General features: G+C 36.9%; 1 protein-coding gene across 1 annotated transcript in view; it reads left to right on the plus strand.

The window, feature by feature from the left end:
• stk39 (serine threonine kinase 39) overlaps positions 1-24,320 on the plus strand; it is a 62,975-nt gene that overhangs the window by 14,116 nt on the left and 24,539 nt on the right. Inside the window, exons 11-14 of the mRNA XM_059562526.1 lie at positions 16,549-16,671; positions 17,409-17,438; positions 20,572-20,628; positions 21,696-21,757. Of these exons, the coding sequence (XP_059418509.1) occupies positions 16,549-16,671; positions 17,409-17,438; positions 20,572-20,628; positions 21,696-21,757 (272 nt within the window). The remainder of the gene's footprint in view (positions 1-16,548; positions 16,672-17,408; positions 17,439-20,571; positions 20,629-21,695; positions 21,758-24,320) is intronic.

Raw genomic sequence — 24,320 nt, forward strand, 5'->3', positions numbered from 1 at the left:
CAATGCAGGACATCTGCTCTTAACACTAACTGAGTGTCTCTCTGGCCGCCCAGATCCCAAATGCACTCTTACCTATTACTGTAAGAGCCGTGCATGGACTCCGTCGTGAACTATGTCCCTCAGTCTGATCCTTTGTTTCTCTCTGACACTGTGTTTACTGTTAGGATGTTATATGGAACTTTAGAACGATAGATGTATAGGCAGATCCATCTGTCTGTCTGTCTGTCTGTCTGTCTGTCTGTCTGTCTGTCTATCTATCTATCTATCTATCTATCTATCTATCTATCTATCTATCTATCTATCTATCTATCTATCTATCTATCTATCTGTCTGTCTGTCTGTCTGTCTGTCTGTCTGTCTGTCTGTCTGTCTGTCTGTCTGTCTATCTATCGTTCAGTTCAGTTCAGTTCAGTTCAGTTCTTTTATTTAACCAGGTTAAAACTCATTGAGATTAAAATCTCTTTTACAAGAGTGACCTGGCCAAGAAGGCAGCAACAAATAGTAAAAATATACAGTTATACAATATACAACAAAAACATTAAAAAAACACTCATAAATCACAACAACAATTTACCAAAGGATAAAAAATTTAATTTGTTCAAAGTAGCTTAAACTCATTTAGTGACGGGAACGTGGTAAGCTTTAGAGTATCCTGTAGGTAATTCCAAGAGGAGGCGGCATTATATTTAAAACCTTTTTTCCCTATCTCTGTTCGAACCCTAGGAACCTTGAGATGCATCAAATCATTTGAGCGGAGATTGTAGCGTCCGTTGGAGTTTGAGAAGTTGAGAGACAAATAATGTGGATTCAGACTGCAAATCGCCTTATAAATAAAACAATACCAATTAAAACTTTTTCGGGTATGCAAGGATGGCAACTCTGCCTTCTCATACAAAATGCAGTGATGCGTTTGATAGCTACACTCAGTAATAAAACGTAAGGCACTATGGAAAACTATATTAAGTTTTGTTGAGTAATGTGATGGGGCATTCATATATACTGTAGTATATCTCCATAATCTAACAAAGGTAAAAATGTTGCAGATACCAGATATTTTCTAGCATTAATTGAAAATAAGGTTCTGTTTCTGTAATAAAAACCAAGTTTTAGCTTAAGTTTGGAAATTAATTTGTCAATATGCACTTTAAAACTTAACTGACTATCCAATAAAATGCCCAGATATTTATAAAACATAACACGTTCAATTTTAGTGCCTTGCAATGATAAAATAGCAGGAACATTTTGGGGTTAAATTTTAGAAGTCGAAAACATCATTAATTTAGTCTTATCTATATTTAAAACCAGCTTAAGTTGACAAAGGCGATACTGAACAGTATTAAATGCTGACTGTAAAGCTTAAAGCTTAGATCTATCCATCCATCCATCCATCCATCTATCCATCTATCTATCTATCTATTAGGGGTGTAACGGTACGTGTATTCGTACCGGACCGTTTCGGTATAGGGCTTTCGGTACGGTGCACGTGTGTACCGAATGACCGAATGCAATATTTTGATTGCAGAACATAGGTACATTTTCGTTTTTCCAAACGAACATATTAAGTGGCGGAAGTCTCCGCGTTCAGCGCAAATCCCGCCCTGCAGCTGATTCTAAGGCCGGTGACACTGGCTGCGTGGCGTTTCTGCTGCTTGTCAGGAGCGTGGCGGCTGCCTCTCGTTTTCTGTGTCTTTACACACCAGAACCGTGCCTGACGCGGCCAGAGGTGGGTAGTAACGAGTTACATTTACTTCGTTACATTTACTTGAGTAATTTTTTGGGGTAACTAATACTTTTCGGAGTATATTTAAAGATGGGTACTTTATACTCTTACTTGAGTAAATTTTTGGGGACAAATCTGTACTTTTACTTTGTTACTGTGGGCGACGCTCCTCTCGTTACTTTATCTTAATGCAATAAATGTTATAAATGCTTCAGTTTATTCCAAACGCGCCGTCTACTTTTCTCTGGACAATGAGCGATGCCCATTCGCGAATGATTCATTCTTTTGAGTCAATTCTGTTCAAAGGCTTGATCAAACCAATTGGCAAACGAGTGAATTGGTTCATGAATCAGTTTGAATGAGTCGTTCAGGTCCCTGCCGCACGCGCTGAGCGTCTGAAGTGGTTCACTTGGAGTTGTAACGTTTAAGAACAGAAAGAGCGTTGAAAACATGGCTGGAACTGCACTGAATTAAAAGCAAATCTGCAAAGGCTATTATTTGCTAGCGATGGAGATCCTTATTAGATTAACACCGCGTGTGCTGTCTACTGTTTAACAGGTAATAACTTGGGCTACATTCGATTACAGTACACGATACCACTGTGACATTAGTTTGTTGTATGTGTGTGGCTTATAACAGAGGGGAGTCAAGTTGAATGCAGCTTCCAAAAGACAAAAAATAGCCGATTAAGATTTTATTAATTTTAATACAATCACACCGGTGCCAGTACGTTCAGCAAGTCATATCATCAGCTGCTAAATTCAGATCTGTGATTGCTTGCTGGCGCTGAGCCAGAGATAGATGCGTTTATACAGCACTGCTCATTATAACCAATCACACATGATTCTTTTGAGCTTATTAAAGCATTGGCCAATCAGAGGCGTTCAGATGAGTCATCGCTAAAATGCCGGTGCTTCCTTCACTCGCTCCTGACTGAATACCTCTTTCTGGCGAATTCTCTCGTCAGAAACAACAAAGTGCAGATGTGTGTACGAATCTTTAATTAAGATATTGATTTCACACTGTTAACAGTTTCAGTGATTTTAATGGGAGTTTCTGAGAGTGATTGAAATCTAGACTGTCAGTGAAAATTATCTTTAATAATGTAAATGTTATTTGCTCTCTTTCTGAACAATGAAAGATTAGTAGCAATATTTATATCACATTAACTTTCAATGTTAAATTCACATTTAATATAAAGTCAGTCGTATTAAAAATATGTTATGGCATGACACCTATATCTGTTACTTAAGTAAACAGACAGGGTTTTATAATAAATTACATAAATTGGAGTAAAGGCTGATGAAATATATACATTTATACACGCACACATACATTACATACATTTTATCTATATATCTAAATAAAAATAGGCTCAGTATATATGACCCAAAGTAACTAGTAACTAACTACTTGAGTAGATTTTTTATCCGATACTCTTTTACTCTTACTCAAGTAACTATTCAAGACTAGTACTTTTACTTTTACTTGAGTAAATATATCTAGAAGTACTTTTACTTTTACTTGAGTACAGTTTTCGGTACTCTACCCACCTCTGGACGAGGCGCTGGCGCGCTGCTGCTGCTGTAGGTGACATAGAGGGAGGCCGCCGAAAGACCAGGCTCTTGTCTTCATGACAACAATATCAACTTTTTTTTACACACCTACATTTATAATACCTAAATTACATTTATATCTGAATTTATGTCAACCTATAGACTTCAAACATCAAAATGTCATGAATTAATATGTATTTGTGTACAAAATGACATATAAACATATTTTCCTATTATATTTTGCCTGGAAATGCTTCCAACACGCTTGCGTGTCGCATGAAAAATAGGCATCGGTTCTATTTCTAGCATGCATGCATTTTCCGCGCAGCTCAAGCCGCGCCTGAAACGCGCGTTAACATGGGAGCCGAATTAAAAACAGACACGCCAAGCAGCTGAGATGCTTGCGCCACGCATCCAGTGTGTCAGTGTGCAGACACACTGGCTGCGTGGCGTGAGCGTGGCGTTTCTGCTGCGTGTCAGTTGTGTGACGCCTACTTTGCGTTTTGTAATAATAATAGTAATAAACAACCTGCAGTTTAATGTTTGCATTTCTTTCCCTTACTGTACCAAAAATGCACCGAACTGTGACTTTAAAATCGAGGTACGTACCGAACAGTGCTTTTTGCTTTTTGCGTACTGTTACACCCCTTCTATCTATCTATCTATCTATCTATCTATCTATCTATCTATCTATCTATCTATCTATCTATCTATCTATCTATCTATCTATCTATCCACTCTGTTTGAGCCATTTATTAGTTATTTGGATTCCTGTGAATTAAATTAAACCAATTCTACATCTTTATATTTCAATTTGCATTTCTGTCCTGCATTATGTTCATGCATGTTTTTGTGTGCATGTTTTACATTTCGTCACCATGCAGTAATACACCTTTCCACTAAATCCTTACTAAACAGGTGATGTAAAATTCATTGGCGCTGAAAGAAGGTGCTGCTTCAGTTCGTGCCTTTAGCAGACACCTAATGTCTGATGAGCTATGAAGAAAAATGGGCTTTAATGGAAGCAACAGGGTGCTGCATTTAAACAGTCGTTTGCATGCAGGCGGCATGTGCTGCAGTGCTGCTGTGTCGGGACAGACAGGGGCGGCTATCATCACCCCACACCTCCAGCCCACTAAATGAATGAGAGAAATAGCAGCTAAAGAGCTCCGTACATCCATCCATTAAGGAGGAGGAACAGAATGTACCTGTGGAGGTGGAAGTAGAGGCTGTGACATTGATAGGCTGAAATGATGGAGGGATGTTGGTGTTGTGTTGAGGTGCAGTCGACAGAATGAGGCAAATATGCTGTGCATATATAGAATATTCCCAAAGATTTTGCTGTTGATGCAGTCCTTCCTCGTCTTGCAAGTCATAAGATGTTTTAATAACATCTCTGATTTATTAAACTTATTAATTTATAAGTAAAAATTTTAAATGTTTTCATGACAAATATATGCACTTTTTATTAGTAAGTATTATTGGTGCATATAAATGTTACATTTAAATAAAATATTTCCTTGATTATTTTAATGTATTAATTTATGTATTTATTTTTAATTTGCATTAAACATTTTGAATCTATTTTGTTAGAATGACTATTTGGTTAAAATTATAGTAAAAAAATTATATATATATGGTGACACTTTAGTATAGGGACCGGTTTTCACTATTAACTATTTGCTTATTAGCATACCTATTATTAACATATTGGCTGTTTATTAGTACTTATAAAGCACATATTCTGCATGACCATATTCTGCATCCCTAATCCTACCCAATACCTAAGCTTAACAACTACCTTACTAACTATTAATAAGCAGTTTAGAAGTTTATTGAGCCAAAAGTCATATTTAATAATGAGAACTGGATCTTAAAATATTTTTTTAACCTATATATATATATATATATATATGTATGTATGTATGTATGTATGTATATATATATATATATATATATATATATATATTTGATTTCTGTTGATCTTTATTTCATTTTAAGTTTTTTCCACCTGTATTATGGCTGGATGATTTTTCTGAATTTATGTATGAATTCAAATTTTATGTTTTGCCAAAAATCTATTGTATTTTTAAATTGACGAATCATAATTAGAATTTGTTTTTTTATTTTTTTTTTTTTTTTACAATTAGTCACGTTGACAATATGCTATTGATAACAGTTAAGAGAAAAAAGTTCAGCTTGAAGCAGTGGAAAGAAGCAATGGAAAATCAGAACAGTGGAATGCAAGAAACAACTACTGTATGTCGATATTTCATGTTTGCATGATGGTGACAGGCTGAACAAAACATTTAATATTAATATAATAGTATAATGTGCCTCTGTCTCTCTCTCTCTCTCTCTCTCTCTCTCTCTCTCTATATATATATATATATACATACATATATATATATATATATACATACATATATATATACATATATATATATATATATATATATATATATATATATATATATATATATATATATGTGTGAGTAAAATAAAGTATCCTCCAGCTACACAAACAAGAGAACTGAGAGAAGCTCTTGAATGCAGTCAGAGTTCCTTGTGGTATGATTTTAATAGTGTTTTTTTAGGTCGACTGATTTGTGTGCATTGAAAAAGGTGTGTTCTGTACTGATAACGGGATTTACTCCACACTAGGTGACCGAATGAGTGCACTTAAAAGCTGGCCTGCAGAGTACTGCGCAACCACACAGGCGTATTTAGACTCTGACTTGTAAAGCGTAATCACTACAGCAGATCAATTTCGAATTTATTTTGTTGATATGTGATGGTTTTTTAGTTGTCTGAAGTGCTCAGAGAGAACTTTCAGTAATAGACTCTTCTCGGTGGATTACAGTATTAATGAGAGGGAGGGAGAAACAGATGCACGGGCTGTTGTCTGGGTGGAACGCAGCCCATGTGTACTTGTTAGATTTGACAACAGTTGCAGTCATCTGAGGCATTATATTCAGGGAAGGGGACCTCTGGGAAATGCAGGTTTAATTGCAGATCTGACATGTTATTTGTAGCACCTCATTGGGATATTGGAGTTGTTAGTGTGAGGGTACAGTAGGGAAGCTCATCAGCTGAAACTATGTTAACAAACAGCTGAAAGCGATTAAAGTGCTGGAGGACAGCGGCTCCATCACATATGGTTTCTACCAGTCGATGGCCGTAGCCAACTTTATCAGGTGATTGATCACCGCCTGTCCTCCCAGCGGTAGTAACTGCATTGCTTAAAATGTCTTTGGCCCCGTTTCAGCTGCTGAACTGCAAAATAATCATGTTTAAATCAGTATTTTTTCCCCTAATTAAACTATTTAGACATTCTTTAAACACAATCTGTTTTCTGGAGAAGCAAAATTTTACAAGTAAATCTTAAATGAAACTTATTTGAACAAATGGCAGCTTACTTGCACAATATGATGACTTTAATGCGTGCTTTATTTGATTGCATAATTATAAATTCTCTTACACGTTGAATAATAAAGTAAGAAAAAAGTAATCTTGCAAAATGTTATTACAATATAAAATAATGGTTTCTATTGTAATTTATGTCTGTGATGCAAAGCTGAATTTTCAGCGTCATTACTCTTCAGTATCACGAGATCCTTTATTAATCATTCTGACATGCTGATCTGCTGCTCAAGAAACATTTCTGATTATTATCAGTGCTGAAAACAGTTGTGCTGCTTCATATTTTTGTGGAAACCCTTTCATAATGTCCTTTCAGGATTCTTTGAAGAGGATCATTAGAATAATTATTGTGTGTCGTTAACTTGCGGAGGCTGTGATTGACAGGTTTCAGATACGGCTGCGGTGTGAGGCTGGAGTGAAGCGTACTAAAAATGTGAATTATGAAATTGGATCAGGACCCTCATGAATATTGTGATGGAGGATGTGTCAGTGTCAGCAGTATGTGTGTGTCCTTTCTGTCACCTGGTGTCTGTCCTCTCTGCTGATGTGTGTGAGTGTGAGTGTGACCCAGCCTCACTCCCACATTATGTATCCAGTCAGCATAGCTGGTGCCGAGAGCGAGCGAGAGAGCGAGAGAGAGAGAGAGAGAGAGAGAGAGAGAGAGAGTATTCAGAGACATTCAGAAAGAGAGGTCATGCATAACATGAGCTCCTAGTCTTTCTAGAGTTTCTTGCTTCTAATATGAGGTAAACCAAAGATAAAAATACAAAATTAACTAAAATGTGACGGTGACCACAAGTTCACTAAAAAAAATTATTTTAATATTTATTTGTACAAAAAATTAGGAGAAAATCTCTTGAAAACAAGAAAAGTTTGTGGAACCTAAACAAAAGGACACTGGAGTGGACCCTACAACAAGGCTTCAGAAGGGAACGAACACAAAAAACTGCTGGAGAAGCACCACTTACAAACTTCACGGATTTAACAAAAAGGATTATTCCATCTTAAAAAGGATTTAACCACAAAAACTTTTTTAAAATAACCTTTCCATCTACAAACAACAAGGACCAAAAATTGCAATGGGGACTGGAGCTCACACCTTTTCCTACCCCCCAGACATCAAGTCTGAGAAGAGCAGACAACAACACAAGCTCAAAACTCAGAAGGAAAACCCAGAAACACTGTTTAAAGATACTTTAAACAGCAGGGGCAAAACCATCACCACAAACCTGCTCTTCTACACAGAACACCCGACTGTATGCCACACCGCCTCCAGCAACCCCCTGCAAACAAACCCATACAGACACACCAGACGACACTGATCAAAATGAGTCCTCAACCCACAACAACACAGAGAACAGGACCCCTCCAGAAACCACAGAGAACAAAAACCTTTACTTTTTCGAAACACTATATTACATTAGAAAAGGATTGCCTCTATTTTTGAAAACAAGAACTCTATACCGTGAACTCTTAAAATGACTCTGTCAATATCAATGTGGAATATTCACGGATTGAATTCAGCAGCCTTTGGGCTAAAGAGCTCAAACACTGAATTCCAGAAGAGCATCAAAGATATGGATATTATAATTCTACAGGAGACATGGAGCAGGGCAGACACCGTCACCCACTGCCCACCCAACTACAGAGAAATCATCCTACCATCACAAAAACTCAACACAGTCCGACAGAGAAGAGACTCAGGAGGACAAATAATCTGGTACAAATCAAAACTCCACAACCACATCAACACAGTAAAGCAATGCAAATACTACACCTGGCTTAAAATCCACAAGGAACTGCTCCCATTCAGAAAAGATATATACCTGTGTGCCATATACATCCCACCATCAGAGTCCCCCTACTACAGAGAAGACACGTTCTCCATATTAGAGGAAGAGACAAGCCACTTCCAGGCCCAGGGAAATGTGCTCATCTGTGGAGACCTGAACGCAAGAACAGGACTACAGCCGGACTTCACCGACACACAAGGGAGCAAATGCATCAACAACAAACTGACTGTTATTAATAACACATTCTCCCATATCCACAGAAATAACCATGATCATATAGTAAATAAGAATGGGAAAGACCTCCTGCAGCTCTGTCGAAGCCTGGGTCCGTATATCATCAACCGGTAGGTTACGAGGAGACACTTTAGGGAGATTCACATTTTGCTCACCTCTGGGGAATATCACAGTTGACTGTATGATAACAGACATAGATCCTTCATCTCTCAGATAATTCACTGTTAGAGAACTAACGCCTCTGTCCAATCAAAGTCAAATCACTGTGTATCTCAAAAAGACTGAAAATAACATTAACAAAAAGCCCAGTAAACTGTACAACATCAGAAAACATCGCTTCAGATGGGCTGAAAACAGCGCTTCAGATGGGCTGAAAACAGCGCTGAAGAATATCAGAAAGCACTTAGAAGCCAAAAAATACAAGCACTGATAGATAACTTTCTAAATAACATCTATGCTCACACCAATGAAGGTGTCAATCTTGCGGTCAAAGATTTAAATTACATATTTGAAAAATCAGCAAAACAATCCAAATTGAAATCAAAATCTGGAAAAAGTCTAATACCCAAAAATGACAAAAATTGGTTTGATCAGGACTGCCAAACTACTCGCAAAAAACTGAGAACACTGTCAAATCAGAAACACAGAGATCCAAATAATACAGAGATCCGCCTTCTTTACTGTGCAACACTAAAACAATACAAACATACACTCAGAACCAAAAAAGCACAATACTCCCAAAACCGACTCACAATAATTGAGAAGTCAGTGAATACAAACCAATTTTGGAATAACTGGAACAATCTGAAAAAAACTGATCATGAAGAATTGGCAATCCAAAATGGAGAAATATGGGAAAGTCATTTCCAAACACTGTTTAATAAAGCACAAACTGTAAACAAAACCAAACAATCAACCAATTGGGAAAACTAGAATTAGCAATCAAAGATAACCAAAACCCATTAGATTTCCCAATAACTGATAAAGAACTTAAAGAAAAAATCAAAAACCTCCAACTCAAAAGCATCTGGACCTGATGGGATATTAAATGAAATGATAAAACACACAAGCAGTAAATTTCAATTGGCCATTCTAAAACTATTCAATGTGATTCTAAGTGTAGGTCACTTCCCTGACATCTGGAATCAAGGCTGGATAACACCAATCTTTAAAAACGGAGATAAATTTGATCCTAACAACTACAGAGGCATCTGTGTGAGCAGCAACCTGGGAAAGTTATTCTGTAGCATAATAAATGCTCGACTATTAGACTAGGATTTTTACCAAATTACCGTACATCTGACCACATCTATACATTACATACTCTAATTGAAAAACATGTTAACCAAGAAAAAGGTAAAATATATGCATGCTTTATTGACTTTAAAAAGCTTTTGACTCAATTTGGCACCAAGGACTGTTTTACAAACTTATTGAAAGCGGCATAGGAGGTAAAACCTATGACCTTATCAAATCAATGTACAGTACACTGAAAGTAAATGTGGCGTAAAAATCGGCACCGAACGTACAAGGTATCTTTCCCAAGAGCGTGGTGTGAGACAGGGCTGCTGCTTAAGCCCAACATTATTTAACATTTACATCAATGAACTGACGAGCAGTCTGGAGCGATCCGCAGCCCCTGGCCTCACACTACACAACTCACAGATCAAATGCCTGCTGTATGCAGACGATCTGGTTCTGCTGTCTACCGCTCAACAAGGTCTACAGCAGAACCTGGACCTGCTAGAACAATACTGCCAGACCTGGGCCCTGACAGTCAACCTGAAGAAAACCAAAATCATGATCTTCCAGAAAAGATCCAGATCCCAGGGAACACAACACACATTTACATTAGGCACTAACCCGTTAACACACACATCACACTACAACTACCTAGGTTTGAATATCACATAAACAGGAAACTTTAATCATGCTGTGAATGAACTGAGAGATAAAGCACGCAGGGCCTTCTACGCCTATTAGAATTTGGCTGAAAATATTAGAATCAGTAATTGAGCCCATTGCACTCTATGGCAGTGAGGTGTGGGGTCCACTGACCAATCCAAATCAAGATTTCACGGAAACATCTGAAACTCAGTGACCCCCAATCATATCATTATAAAGCACTGCAACACCAAGAAATGAGCAAAGAAAGCAGTCCCCTCCCTCAGGTGGTCCAGAGCTTCAGTCCTGAATGCTTCACTAACATCTACTGATGCTCTGAATCACATCAGAATCAATCAGATTACTGCACAAATCAAACACAATTACATCACTCACTGGCAAACCCAAACAGAACAACAGAGTAAAATGCGATGCTATCTGACTCTAAAGAGAGAGTACAGTATGGCAGAGTATCTGTACACAGTGTCAGATCAGAAACTGAGAAGCACACTGACCAGATATAGACTCAGTGGACACAAGCTGATGATCGAGACGGGCAGACACAGAAAAACATGGCTGCCAGCGGAGCAGAGACTGTGTTCACACTGTGATCTGAATCAGAAGTGCACTTTCTAACAGAATGCCCCAAATAAACGGACATACGGACAGTGTTCTATGATAAAATACAGCAGATCCATCAGACATTTAAAACTCTTCCGAACCAGAAGAAACTGCCGTATCTGTTAGGAGAACACAAGAACTGCTGTGTGTTTGCTGCTCAATATGTGTCTGCCTGTCATGATGTTACAGAAAACACTCAACCTGCCCTGATCTGATGTTTCCAGCACATGTAGATTATGTTATGCCATATTACTGTATTGTATTACCTAGATGTATATTTTGCCTCTGTAAATCTAATACCATATTCTATTTTATTTTATTTTATTTCTAATTTATACATTCACATACACTAATTAACTTTGCACTACATGGTTAATACTTTTTATATATTTTATTATTACTATTATTCTTTTTCTTTCTGTAAATAGATATGTGCACTATTTATAAGCAGCCCAGCTGAAACTGCTTTGGCAATACAAATGTACAGTTTTTGTTATGCCAATAAAGCACACCTAAATTGAATTGAAAATTGAATTGAATTGAGAGAGAGAGAGAGAGAGAGAGAGAGAGAGATGCTGTCATGTAAGGACTCTCTGACCTGAACAACTCCTGACAAACACCATTTCTCTTCCTTACCTCACTTCCTCTGCCTCTGTATTCCTTTATCTTTGCCTCGCTCCGTCTTTGTCATTCTCTTTCTTTCTCCTCAAAGTAAGACCTTTCATAGGACTTGTATATTAGTAGCCGCAGTTCTGGAGAGCATCAGTATTTGACCTTGGAATTTTTAAAGTGTTTGGTCAGTGACGTCCTCTAGAGCCAAACAGAGTTAAGCAGCACTGTGAAAATCATGATGATTTTAATGTGTGCTTTATTTGGCCTTTTGAGTTTTCTGAAGACAGCGTCATTAAGACTTTGCTGTAGACCATGAATCATTTTCAAAAATTTAATATAATAATAAAATAATTTTTAAATCTTTTTTAAAATTCAGTTTGACCTGAAAAATAGCTTCCTGTTTGTTAATTAGACCACTGAATTATTTCATTATTTTCATATATTTTCATTATTTTTGTTAATAATAAAACAAAGGATGAATAACATTTTTATATATGAAAATACATTTAAAAAACTGCTTTAATATAAATGTAAATAGTAAAAGATTATGATTGAATTATTATTATTATTATTATTTAATTTAGTCTTTTAATAGGATTTATTTGTCTTTTTTCAATCTCCAGTAAGGCCTCCTAAATATAGTTGACTTTCTGACCCACAAATATATATGATAAATACCATGTATCATAAATTAATTATTACATTTTGATATCAGTTGTACATCATAGAAGAAATTCAGTTAATTTTCTGTGATTTTTTTTATTAAGTTTGATGTACTTTGAAATTACCTCGGCAAAATAAGAAAACTCTGATAGATTGATGGATGTTATGCATGAACACCTTGATTATTTTATACTAGATTTTATCCTGTAATTTCTTCCATCTCATATAACTTGATCTTCCTGGTCGAGATTGTGTCATGTATCTTGTTTCTTCTGTAATTTTATATTGGATTTTATTTCTGTGTAGTTGTTTTGTTAGTCAGGTGAAGATGAGTGGTTGTGGTTTGTGTCCAGTAGGGGGCGCAGCTTCTCTGCAGTGGACGCATGTGTTGACTCTTATGCTTGAGCATATTATTTTGGGTTATTTTTAGCTGATATTTTTATAATCTCTTGTTATTGATTGCTGAGTTATACCTGCTGCTGATTTAAAAATATAAATCAGAATATCCAGCTATAAAAACCATCTTTATTTCTCTCTTCTCTTCATTTCAGTAAACAAAGCTTTAGTGGCATGACTAAACATTTGCTGTATTGCCAAAGCATATGAAGTATGTGTACAGTAGTGCAGGAATATAAGATAAAGAAAATAGAGATGAAGGGAGATGTGAAATAGACTGAGTGCAGAATGAATACATTTGAATTCCTAAAATTATTTCTAAAGAAGACGTTCTTTTGCTTTGTTTTTCTCTTTGAGCCTTGTAATGATTTGTTTTGGGTAACTGAATGTCTTCAATTTCAGACTTTTAATGAGACCTTTTTGCTTTATTTCAATCTCCACAGCCACCTAGACATATTAGACTGTCAGCCACTCAAAAATATCCAAATTAATTTTAATTCAATTATTGTAAACATCAGAGAAGATTCAATTCATCACCTATATGAACTGATTCAAACATACATACATTTTAATTCAATTATATATATTATATTATATTATATTATATATATATATATATATATATATATATATATATACCTATATGTGTGTGTATATATATATATATATATATATGGATAAATGTATTTATTTACTTTTATGTATTTTTTATGTATTTTATGTATGTATTTTTAAGTATTTATATATTGTTAACATCATAGAAGTCATTTAATTAAATTCAGTTTTATTTATTTTAATTTTCCAATTTGTCTGGGCTAAAGAATTTGCGCCAATTGCCCTAAAAAATATATATATAAATAATACATGCAGAAATACATTTTATAAATACATTTAGATATTTCTTTAAATATGATTTCTATAGATGTTCTTTTGCTTTTCTCTTTCAGTGTTATAGTGATTAGTTTTGTGTAATTAAATGTCTGCATCACAACACTCGATTGCACATTACAATTTGTGTGCAATTTACTGCTGGCTGTTTGAGCTTACATAATGTCCCTAAATGAGAGCGAGTGTGTGTGTCTGAGCGCTCTGAGCCGCTGACCCACTGGTGTTATTCATGAGCACACAGCCCGCAGAAGCAGTTTCTCATCATGCGCTGATGTTTATTTGTTGCTTTGTTTGTCTGTGTGTTATTTTGAAGGATCCCGAGCAGAGGAAGCAGCACACAGAGGATGCTGGGAAACGGGTACATGTTATCTCACTCGCAGAACGCTTAGTAGTTCTCGCCTCTAGACGTGTGTGTGTGTTTGTGTGTGTGTGTCTGTGTCTGTGTGCCGTGTTTTACCTCTTGCAGGTCGACTGAGTTTCTCGATCAGGCCAATCTGATTTGGTCAATAGCCTCTCAGAACAGAGCAAACTTCAGAAAGTGTCATTGATTGGACGCTGTCTGATCTCCACAGTCTAGTGCTTCATATTTCACAGACACCCAGAGGATTTAAGTCTTGTGTGTCACTTCTGGGATTAAATGGATGGAACTAGCTATAACTCTAATAGTCTCATGTAGAAGCAGACGTTTGAATCTCTCACTTCAGATCAGGAGAGATCGTCTGGCAGACATGCAAGTGTTTGTTTTAAAAAGACAGTTTTTAATTGATTCGCTAATTGGTTCATTAGTTAACAACTTTAGTTAACATGAACTAAGCATGAGCAATACATCTACAGCATTTATTCATCTTAGTTCATGTTAATTCTAACATTTACCAATGCATTATTAAAATCAAATGTTGTGCTTGTTAACATTGGTTAATGCACTGTGAACTAACATGAACAAAGATGAATAACTACTATTATAAAATAATTGTTTATTGTTTGTTCATGTTAGTTAATGCATTAAGTAATTTTTTTTTTTGGATCAAACCAAATGTGGGATAGGTCTGCCATTACTTAGAAAATTGTCATAAAAATCATTATTGTTTTCAGTATTGATATGTGTTTATCATCAATATAAATAATATTTAATTCATAAATATTATATATATATATATATATATATATATATATATATATATATATATATATATATATATATAGGACATAGTACATAATACATTATAAAACACAAATGTATTAAATTTACATTATTTTGAAAATTGTTAAAATAAATATGTATTTTTTTAATAATTGATTAATATATATACAGTATATTGTTATAAGTATATACCACCACATAGACATAACTCAAAAACAAATGGATATGTAATTCACTTGCTACAGATTGCTTCAAACAAGAAACTTTAGCAAGTGACCAGTGTTCATTTTGTAAGCCTGGCCTGAACAGATAGTAAAACCTATGTGCTTTTATTCTGGGAAATTGTGTAAAGCCAGCCGATCAGATTAGAGATTGCCAGACTGAGAAAAGGCTTGTCTAAATGACAGGAATTTAGGGATGTTTTTGAGCAGAATTGCGTGGTTTCTGTAGTCGAGCTGATCCTCTGATTTGCTGTACTTCAATGGATGTTGAGATCTTGTGGGCCAGATTAAACCTTTTGCATGTTTAAAAAGATGTGTCCTGCTGAAAAGAACAGATAGTGTAATATTTCTGCGCTGGATACAGACACTGAGCAGGCCTCCAAAAAGGTGGTCTTTTTTTGAAGTTAGATGAATTAAAGCTCACTTCACTGACTCCGAGAAATAAGCCCTCTGCAGCTCCAGCACAGACTACTGTATATCTGACACACTTGACCCCTGCTGATACTGAAGCGTGACGCTGTAAAACACAACAGAAGGCTTCTGAAAGTACAAATGCCATTCATTTCCTCCATAGAGAAATTGATTTTTAACAATCATCTGTAAACATACCAAGTTGGTCCTAGCATGAGCTCTGAAGTTGGTAAACAGTCATATGCTTTAGTAAAAAAACAAGTGTGGGATTTCAGCTTATATAAATATATTATTGTTAACATAATATTAATAAATAAAAATTACACCCCCTCCCCACACACACACAACAGAATTATGCTGTAAAATAATAATAATAAATATTTAGTATATATATATATTTTTTTTTAAATAAATATAAATATTTATATTTTATATAATATAAATAATATTCAAAATTGATCGCTCATTTATAAAAAATATTTAAATATACATAAATATAAATATACATAATACAATATTAATGAAAGATATTTATTATTATTATTTTTTTTTTTTAATCAGATTTTCTTAAATGATACAAAAAACTAATGTATCATTATTTTTTAACTTACCACTCTCAACTTAATTAGATGTTGTGTATATTTAAATATTCTGAATTATAAAAAAAAAAAAATATATATATATATTAATTTGATTGCTAATTTGATGCTTACGGGATGAGTAGGTCATTCTTTATTTTACATTCCCTACTTTTTAATTTCTGATTTGTAGCATTTTTGCTTCAAATCAAATGTTGTACTGTGCTTCAACTCAGAGCTGGTTGGTTTGGTCCTAAAACTCTTTATATATACAGTATTTTGAAATGCTTATAGAGAAAACGAATGAGAAAAATATTTTCAGAACCAAATCTGCTGAAAAAAGCGTGCAGTCACTGCTGTGTGCACACTACGGTGAGATTGACAGTGTGTCCTGTTCACACTCGCAGGTCAGACGGGTTCCGGGGTCCAGTGGCCATCTGCACAAGACTGAGGATGGAGACTGGGAATGGAGTGATGATGAAATGGACGCGAGGAGTGAGGAGGGGAAGGCTGCTGTCAATCATGGAAGGGTAAGTGTGGCCTTGCAGGATGTGAATCATCATTCTTAAAGGGATAGTTCACCCAAAAATGGATATTTATAAAAATGGTTTATTTATAAATATTTATTTATTTAAATACATTTATTAATGCTGATTTATTTGTGTGATGAAAAGACTGAACTTGACCCGATTAATTAAAATGTAAAATTATAAAATAAAAATACAAATTTATTTATAAATATTTATATAGTATTTACTTTAAATTCCACATTTTCAGATTTTTTTTTTTTTGTGTAATGACTGAACTTGAATATAATATTTTAATATGTTTTGGACCTTACTGTAAAAATAAAGCTTTCAGTATGTGTTTGCGTTTAACCCACATATGAAATTTGAAGAAATGCACTTCTCTGATGCTTTTCACCTCAAGCTCTCTTAATATTTTATCATAAATGCTCTGCCTGTACCATACAGGTTACGCACACCATTTGATCAAAGTCGAGAGGCTTTTTTCATTTAGAAATATGGAATATATAATGCTAAAACGTCTCCGACAGGAAGAAACAATCAGAGCCCCCGAAGCGAAGCGTCCACAGATCATCGGCTGCTAATGAAGCTGGAGACGTTGTTCTTGTGTTTATTGTTTATTATGGAATGCAAATGAGCAAGTGCTGATTGCACTCCCACACAAATAGCTACATCTGTCTGTCGTACTTTGTGCGAGAGCGGGAACATAATTTAATCCTGTCTTGTTATTGCTTTTGCAGTCACGCAGGGTCAGAGATGAAAACGAGCATGTAAGTTACAGTCATTCTCTTTTTTACCTTTCAGACTGTTTGTGTTTTAATTAGCTGTGTGGGGTAATGCATCGCTGCTTTGAGTGTGTCAACATTAAATCAAAACTGACCCTTTTTACTTTAATAATGCACATTACTCGTTTTATAGTGGATGATTCATCAGTGGAAGAAAATACATTTTTGTCTTTCATCAAAACTTGCTCCATTTTTGAAACCGCATACTTTTTTCAGCAGTACAGGCTGTTGGTCAATGTTGACCAGTAGCCAAATAGGTATTTAGTCATTGTTTAGGTTGTTGTTGTTGGTAATATAACTTTTTCTGATAGTTAAATATTGTTTGTTTGCACTATTGTTTTTTTATAAGAAAAATTAAACGGGCAAAAACAGACATATGTTGGAAGAAGGACCTGAACATTGTTTATAAAAACTTGGATGGACTCTTTGGTTCGGGCTAGAATAAAATCAACTAGTAACCAACCACCCAAATAAAAAAATACCATAGCATACCAATACCATACAAAATGCATAGCATTGCAAAATGCATACCTGGTAACAACCTAAAGCACCCTAGTTAAAAGCATAGCAACGCCCTGGTAACCACCCAAAACACTCTAGTAAAATGCATAGCAACGCCCTTGTAACCACCCGAAACACTCTAGTTAAATGCATAGCAACGCCCTGGTAGCCACCCGAAACACTCTACTAAAATGCATAGCAATGCCCTGGTAACCACCCGAAACACTCTAGTTAAACGCATAGCAATGCCCTGGTAGCCACCCGAAACACTCTAGTTAAACACATAGCAATGCCCTGGTAACCACCAGAAACACCCTAGTTAAACGCATAGCAATGGCCTGGTAACCACCCGAAACACTCTAGTTAAATGCATAGCAACGCCCTGGTAGCCACCCGAAACACTCTACTAAAATGCATAGCAATGCCCTGGTAACCACCCGAAACATTCTAGTTAAACGCATAGCAACGCCCTGGTAGCCACCCGAAACACTCTAGTTAAACACATAGCAATGCCCTGGTAACCACCCGAAACACCCTAGTTAAACGCTTAGCAACGCCCTGGTAGCCATCCGAAACACTCTAGTAAACCGCATAGCAACGCGCTAGTAACCACTCGAAACACTCTAGTAAAACGCATAGCAACGCCCTGGTAACCACACGAAACACTCTAGTAAAAGGCATAGCAACGCCCTGGTAACCACACGAAACACTCTAATATAACGCATAGCAACGCCCTGGTAACCACATGAAACACTCTAGTTAAATGCATAGCAACGCCCTGGTAGCCACCCGAAACACTCTACTAAAATGCATAGCAATGCCCTGGTAACCACCCGAAACACTCTAGTTAAACACATAGCAATGCCCTGGTAACCACCCGAAACATTCTAGTTAAACGCATAGCAACGCCCTGGTAGCCACCCGAAACACTCTAGTTAAACACATAGCAATGCCCTGGTAACCACCCGAAACACCCTAGTTAAACGCTTAGCAACGCCCTGGTAGCCATCCGAAACACTCTAGTAAACCGCATAGCAACGTGCTAGTAACCACTCGAAACACTCTAGTAAAACGCATAGCAACGCCCTGGTAACCACACGAAACACTCTAGTAAAAGGCATAGCAACGCCCTGGTAACCACACGAAACACTCTAATAAAACGCATAGCAATGCCCTGGTAACCACATGAAACACTCTAGTAAAATGCATAGCAACGCCCTGGTAACCATCCGAAACACTCTAGTTAAACACATAGCAATGCCCTGGTAACCACCCGAAACACCCTAGTTAAACGCTTAGCAACGCCCTGGTAGCCATCCGAAACACTCTAGTAAACCGCATAGCAACGCGCTAGTAACCACTCGAAGCACTCTAGTAAAACGCATAGCAACGCCCTGGTAACCACACGAAACACTCTAGTAAAAGGCATAGCAACGCCCTGGTAACCACACGAAACACTCTAATAAAACGCATAGCAACGCCCTGGTAACCACATGAAACACTCTAGTAAAATGCATAGCAACGCCCTGGTAACCATCCGAAACACTCTAGTAAAATGCATAGCAACGCCCTGGTAACCATCCAAAACAGCAAACACTAGTAAAACGGGTAACACTTTAGTATAGGGACCAATTGTCACTATTAACCAGTTGCTTATTAGCATGCATATTACTAGCATATTGGCTGTTTATTAGTACATGTAAAGCACATATTCTGCACAACCATGTTACACATCCTTAATCCTAAACTCAAAAAACAAAAGTGAAAGTAAAGACATCTATAACATTACAAAATATTTCAAATTTAAGTAATGCTGTTCTTTTTGCACTAAAAAAATTGATCCACAAAGTTTCCACAACACTGATAATAACAGCAAAATCAGCATTTTGGACTGAAGAAATTCAGCTTTGCATAACAGTAATAAATTACATTTTAAAATAAATTTAAACCATTATTTGAAATTGTAAAATTATTTCACAATATTAAACTTTTTACTGTTTTTTGATCAAATAAATACAACCTTGTTGAGACTTCTTTCAAAAACATTAAAAATATTTGTAAAAACGTTTGGCCAGAAGTGTATGTGATATACGAAAGTAAAATGGGTGCGATTCCCGTTTCAAGTTGATTTTCAGTTTTTGCCACAGCTAAAATCTTAGTAACTGTAAATGCTGTAAATGTGATCTCACAGACACAGGGGGCTTGACTGACTATGTTCTGGTTGTGAATAGATTTAATTAACGAGTGAAGAATCGTTTGATCATTTAACTGAGAGTATCAAGGGATTGAGCTGTTTGCCTAATAAACTGCATATTAAATAATTAACAAGTGTGGCCTATTCGACCGTATTGGACAAATGGCAATTAAGCAGCATAAACACAGATCTAATTTCCTACTGTCTGTGTGTGTGTGTGTATAGCCATGTTCCACTCATATTTTCTCCCAGTGGATTACCAAACGTCATGACTTTCAGCTCAGCCTTTGAGCTTGTAGAAAACCCATTTCTCCAGCCACTGAAGAAGCGTCCTTGGAGGGAATGAAAAGAAACAGTTAGGGGTGGAGAGATGTCTTTCTGTACCTTCCTTCGCTCTTAAGCACTCCATTTTTTTCTCTGCAGGATGAAGTGAATGCTAACAGTCTCCCACTAGAGGATCTGTCCATTCAGCATCCCCAGGTGAGGCCCGGCCGGCTCTGACCATGTTGCTGTGATTCGTCTTGATTTGGTGTCCCAGATGCTCTGTGCTGTGAGGCGGCTGGCCTCTGGGTGGTCTGAACACAACCCTGGGGGCCGACTGGCCTTGAGGGAGCCTATTCAACTTAATATCTCAAACAAAGAGTAAGAGTGGATGCCTGCTGCAGCAGCACCTGGAAAAGAGTCTCTGCTACAGAACCTAGTGAGCCGTCTGTGTTGGGAGCGTTTTAATGCATCATAGCTTCACTTCGGACACAAACACTGCATTTATCCTTTGTGCAGAAGGCAATCACATGATGCACTGTAGTGCTTTTTTAGCATTATTTATATACTATTACAGTTTTTATGAATCTTATAATTTTTATTTCATAAAATATTTTAGTACATTACTAAGTTTTTTTTTTTAGTTCAGTTTTATTTATTTATTTATTTTTTTAACAGTTATTATTTTTTGTTCTTCATCTTTTAATTTTAGTTAATGATATTATAACCCTGATGCCTTGTGATAAAAAAAAAATATTGCCTTGTTGAACAAAAAATATAAAATATAATTAATAATCCAGTTTATTAAATTAAGGATGCACCAATATTAATAAAAATATATAGTATATAAATATATTATATAAAATATATTATATGTAAGTATATAAAAAGGAGATTTTGGTGTCAAAACTTTGTAATATCCTGTATGAAAAATGGACATTCATTTTACAATTTGCTTAAAGTTATTATTAAATTAATTACTATTAATTATAGTATTTATTAATAGCTTATATTTTTAATTTTTGACCTATTTTGTTTTATTTCAATTAACATGAGTGACTTTTTATGGAAATAAAAACAGAGGTATGTGCAAGTAAATATCAAATTGGCCAACATAGATATCCTGACTAGAGTAATTTTGCTTCATATCTCCAGTATAATGCATATTTCCTCAAGACCCGTGTGTAAACAGCAGCACGTGCCGTGTACAGATCTTTTAACCTCAATGTCCAGAGCACTTTGACATTAGCAAGTAACTTCCCATCATGTTGTGTGTTTGTGTCCAGGTTCAACCGTTGGAGAAACCCTCGAGTGCTCAGGGAGCAGTGAACATGGTCCTGAGGTTGAGGTGAGCGAGCTCATTGCTGTTTCTCTTTTCTCTGTCCCTCTTTGTACTTCTTTTATGTGGAAAGAGCGGTGTGTTGGAAAGTGGGCTGGTAGTACAGTGTGTGTGTGTGTGCTGCTGGTACAACCCGAATTCCGGAAAAGTTGGGACGTTTTTTAAATTTTAATCAAATGAAAACTAAAAGACTTTCAAATCACATGAGCCAATCTTTTATTCACAATAGAACATAGATAACATAGCAAATGTTTAAACTGAGAAAGTTTACAATTTTATGCACAAAATGAGCTCATTTCAATTTTGATTTCTGCTACAGGTCTCAAAATAGTTGGGACGGGGCATGTTTACCATGGTGTAGCATCTCCTTTTCTTTTCAAAACAGTTTGAAGACATCTGGGCATTGAGGCTATGAGTTGCTGGAGTTTTGCTGTTGGAATTTGGTCCCATTCTTGCCTTATATAGATTTCCAGCTGCTGAAGAGTTCGTGGTCGTCTTTGACGTATTTTTCGTTTAATGATGCGCCAAATGTTCCCTTTCAAAAGCTACTCTCGATGCTGCGCTCAATAGCGCTAATGAGAACATTCTTTGTTCGACCGGTTGTGAAGCACGTGTGTCAAACACGCCAAGAATTGGCTTACATAACCTCGGCAGGTGACGTCACTGATAACGTGCACCTGCAGGTTATAAATAGACGTGAAACGGAAACATCCTCAGGTTTCTTTGTCTTCAGAGACCGCATTGTGTGTGTGTGTGTCACGCTGATGAAAGTATTAGTTTAAAAGAAAGTATTTTGAGAGTTATAAAAAGAAAAAAGGGAGAAAGAAAGTTCTAACTATTCTTGCTGATTCCATATGAGATGTGTGCCTCGCTCTCCATGGCCGATCTCTGAAGAGAAATAGCATGTTTATTGTTTAAAAAAAAAAAAAAAGGCTGCTTTTGCGTTCTAGAGTGGCAGTTGTAAGCACCGCGGTTCACTTCCTATCCGCGCTATGCTCTTTGCTCTCACGAGGAACGAGCTGCTTCCCGATCATTAAGATCGCGCTCCGATCTGGAGGATCAGACGGTTCTCGCGCCCACCTCCGAAGCGTGCCCAAGCACTTCTTCGGATTGGGCAGAGGCTGCTGTAGCTCTAGCTTCTGTTGAAATGGACATTGAGAGTGCTCTCTCCTAGCGCTCCTCTCGCGATTATAAGGACATGAGGAGTTACTAGGTAGTGACTCGTGCAGTGACCAGATTAAAGCCTTAAAATTAGATTTTGTATATTATGATTTCAAAGGTGAGAGAGACGCTAGATGCTATCTCTCCCCTATTGGAGCAACATCATTTAAATAAAAATATAAATAAATGATGATGAAAATGATGATATTATGATGATGAAAAATATATATATAAAATATATATATATATGAAAGGACAGCAATTGTTTCCTGCCAAGCCACGTACTGCAGCAGCATCTGCACTTGGATGGAACACATTTCATGCTGTGGGTCAGACTAGTACTGCCCTGCACACCATAGGTTCTGCAGGCGTATCAGGCTGATTAAAATAAATAAAGAAATAAGTCTGAGTGCCAGGAGGAGACCTTTAATATGTTTCTCACTCACTGTGCTCAAGTGTCGGGGCTGTCAAGAAATAAATAAATAAACAGTCCCGACTCGATCCAGCTCCTCTGGGGTAGGAGGTTCACAGAGAGTGTGGCGAGTTGTGCGCCCCCTCATAAGACTGGGGAGCAGCTTGTAGCACTTGGCAGCCGCAGATGGAGCTGGACTAAAGTACAGTCATTACGACCAAAGCAAGGGCCTTAAGCTGTGCCCAGGACAAAGGGTGTGTCCCCTCAGGGAGGGCCCTGGAAAATTCTATCAGAAGTATAAGGCTCCTCCCTGGCACCCTTAGGGGATCACTGAACAACCTCCGCCACCACCGGTGTTTCGGGGGGCAGTGGCCTCCAGTAAAATGATACATGCTCTGTTGCTTCCTGCCACGTTTCAGGACACCCCCCCCCCCCAACAAACAAAGTGTCACAATTAAGTGCTCTTTTTGGAGAAGCTGGCAGCGTGGAAGCTACTGCCAAATATCTCCCCATGAGTCAAAAGAACTGGAGTGAAGGGCTACGGGATTCAGTTTGCACATCGTCTTCTGCGTTTCAACAGCGTGGTCTCCACCTCTGTGAAACCGGCACTTGCATATCTGTTGACACAGGAATCACAGACTCTGCTGGTCAAAGGGGCCATAGAATGTGTTCCCCTGCCAGACAGAGAGTCAGGCTACTACAGTCTGTATTTCTTGATTCCCAAGAAAGATGGGGGGCTGCGTCCAATCACAGATCTATGGACGTGTATTTTCATTTTGAAATATTGCCACAACTTAGGAGGTTCCTGAGGTTCGCTTTCGGGGGCAAAGCTTACCAGTCTCAGGTTCTTCCATTCGGCCTAGCTTTGTTATCCCGCACTTATACGAAATTCATGGATGCAGCTCTGGCTCCTCTACGACTCCAGGGCATCCACATTTAAAATGTATATAAACGACTGGCTGAATCTGACCCAGTCTCAAGGGCTTGCGCTTCGACATC

Source organism: Carassius carassius, chromosome 11 (assembly GCF_963082965.1).
Source record: "Carassius carassius chromosome 11, fCarCar2.1, whole genome shotgun sequence".
NCBI classification, from domain to species: Eukaryota; Metazoa; Chordata; class Actinopteri; order Cypriniformes; family Cyprinidae; genus Carassius; species Carassius carassius.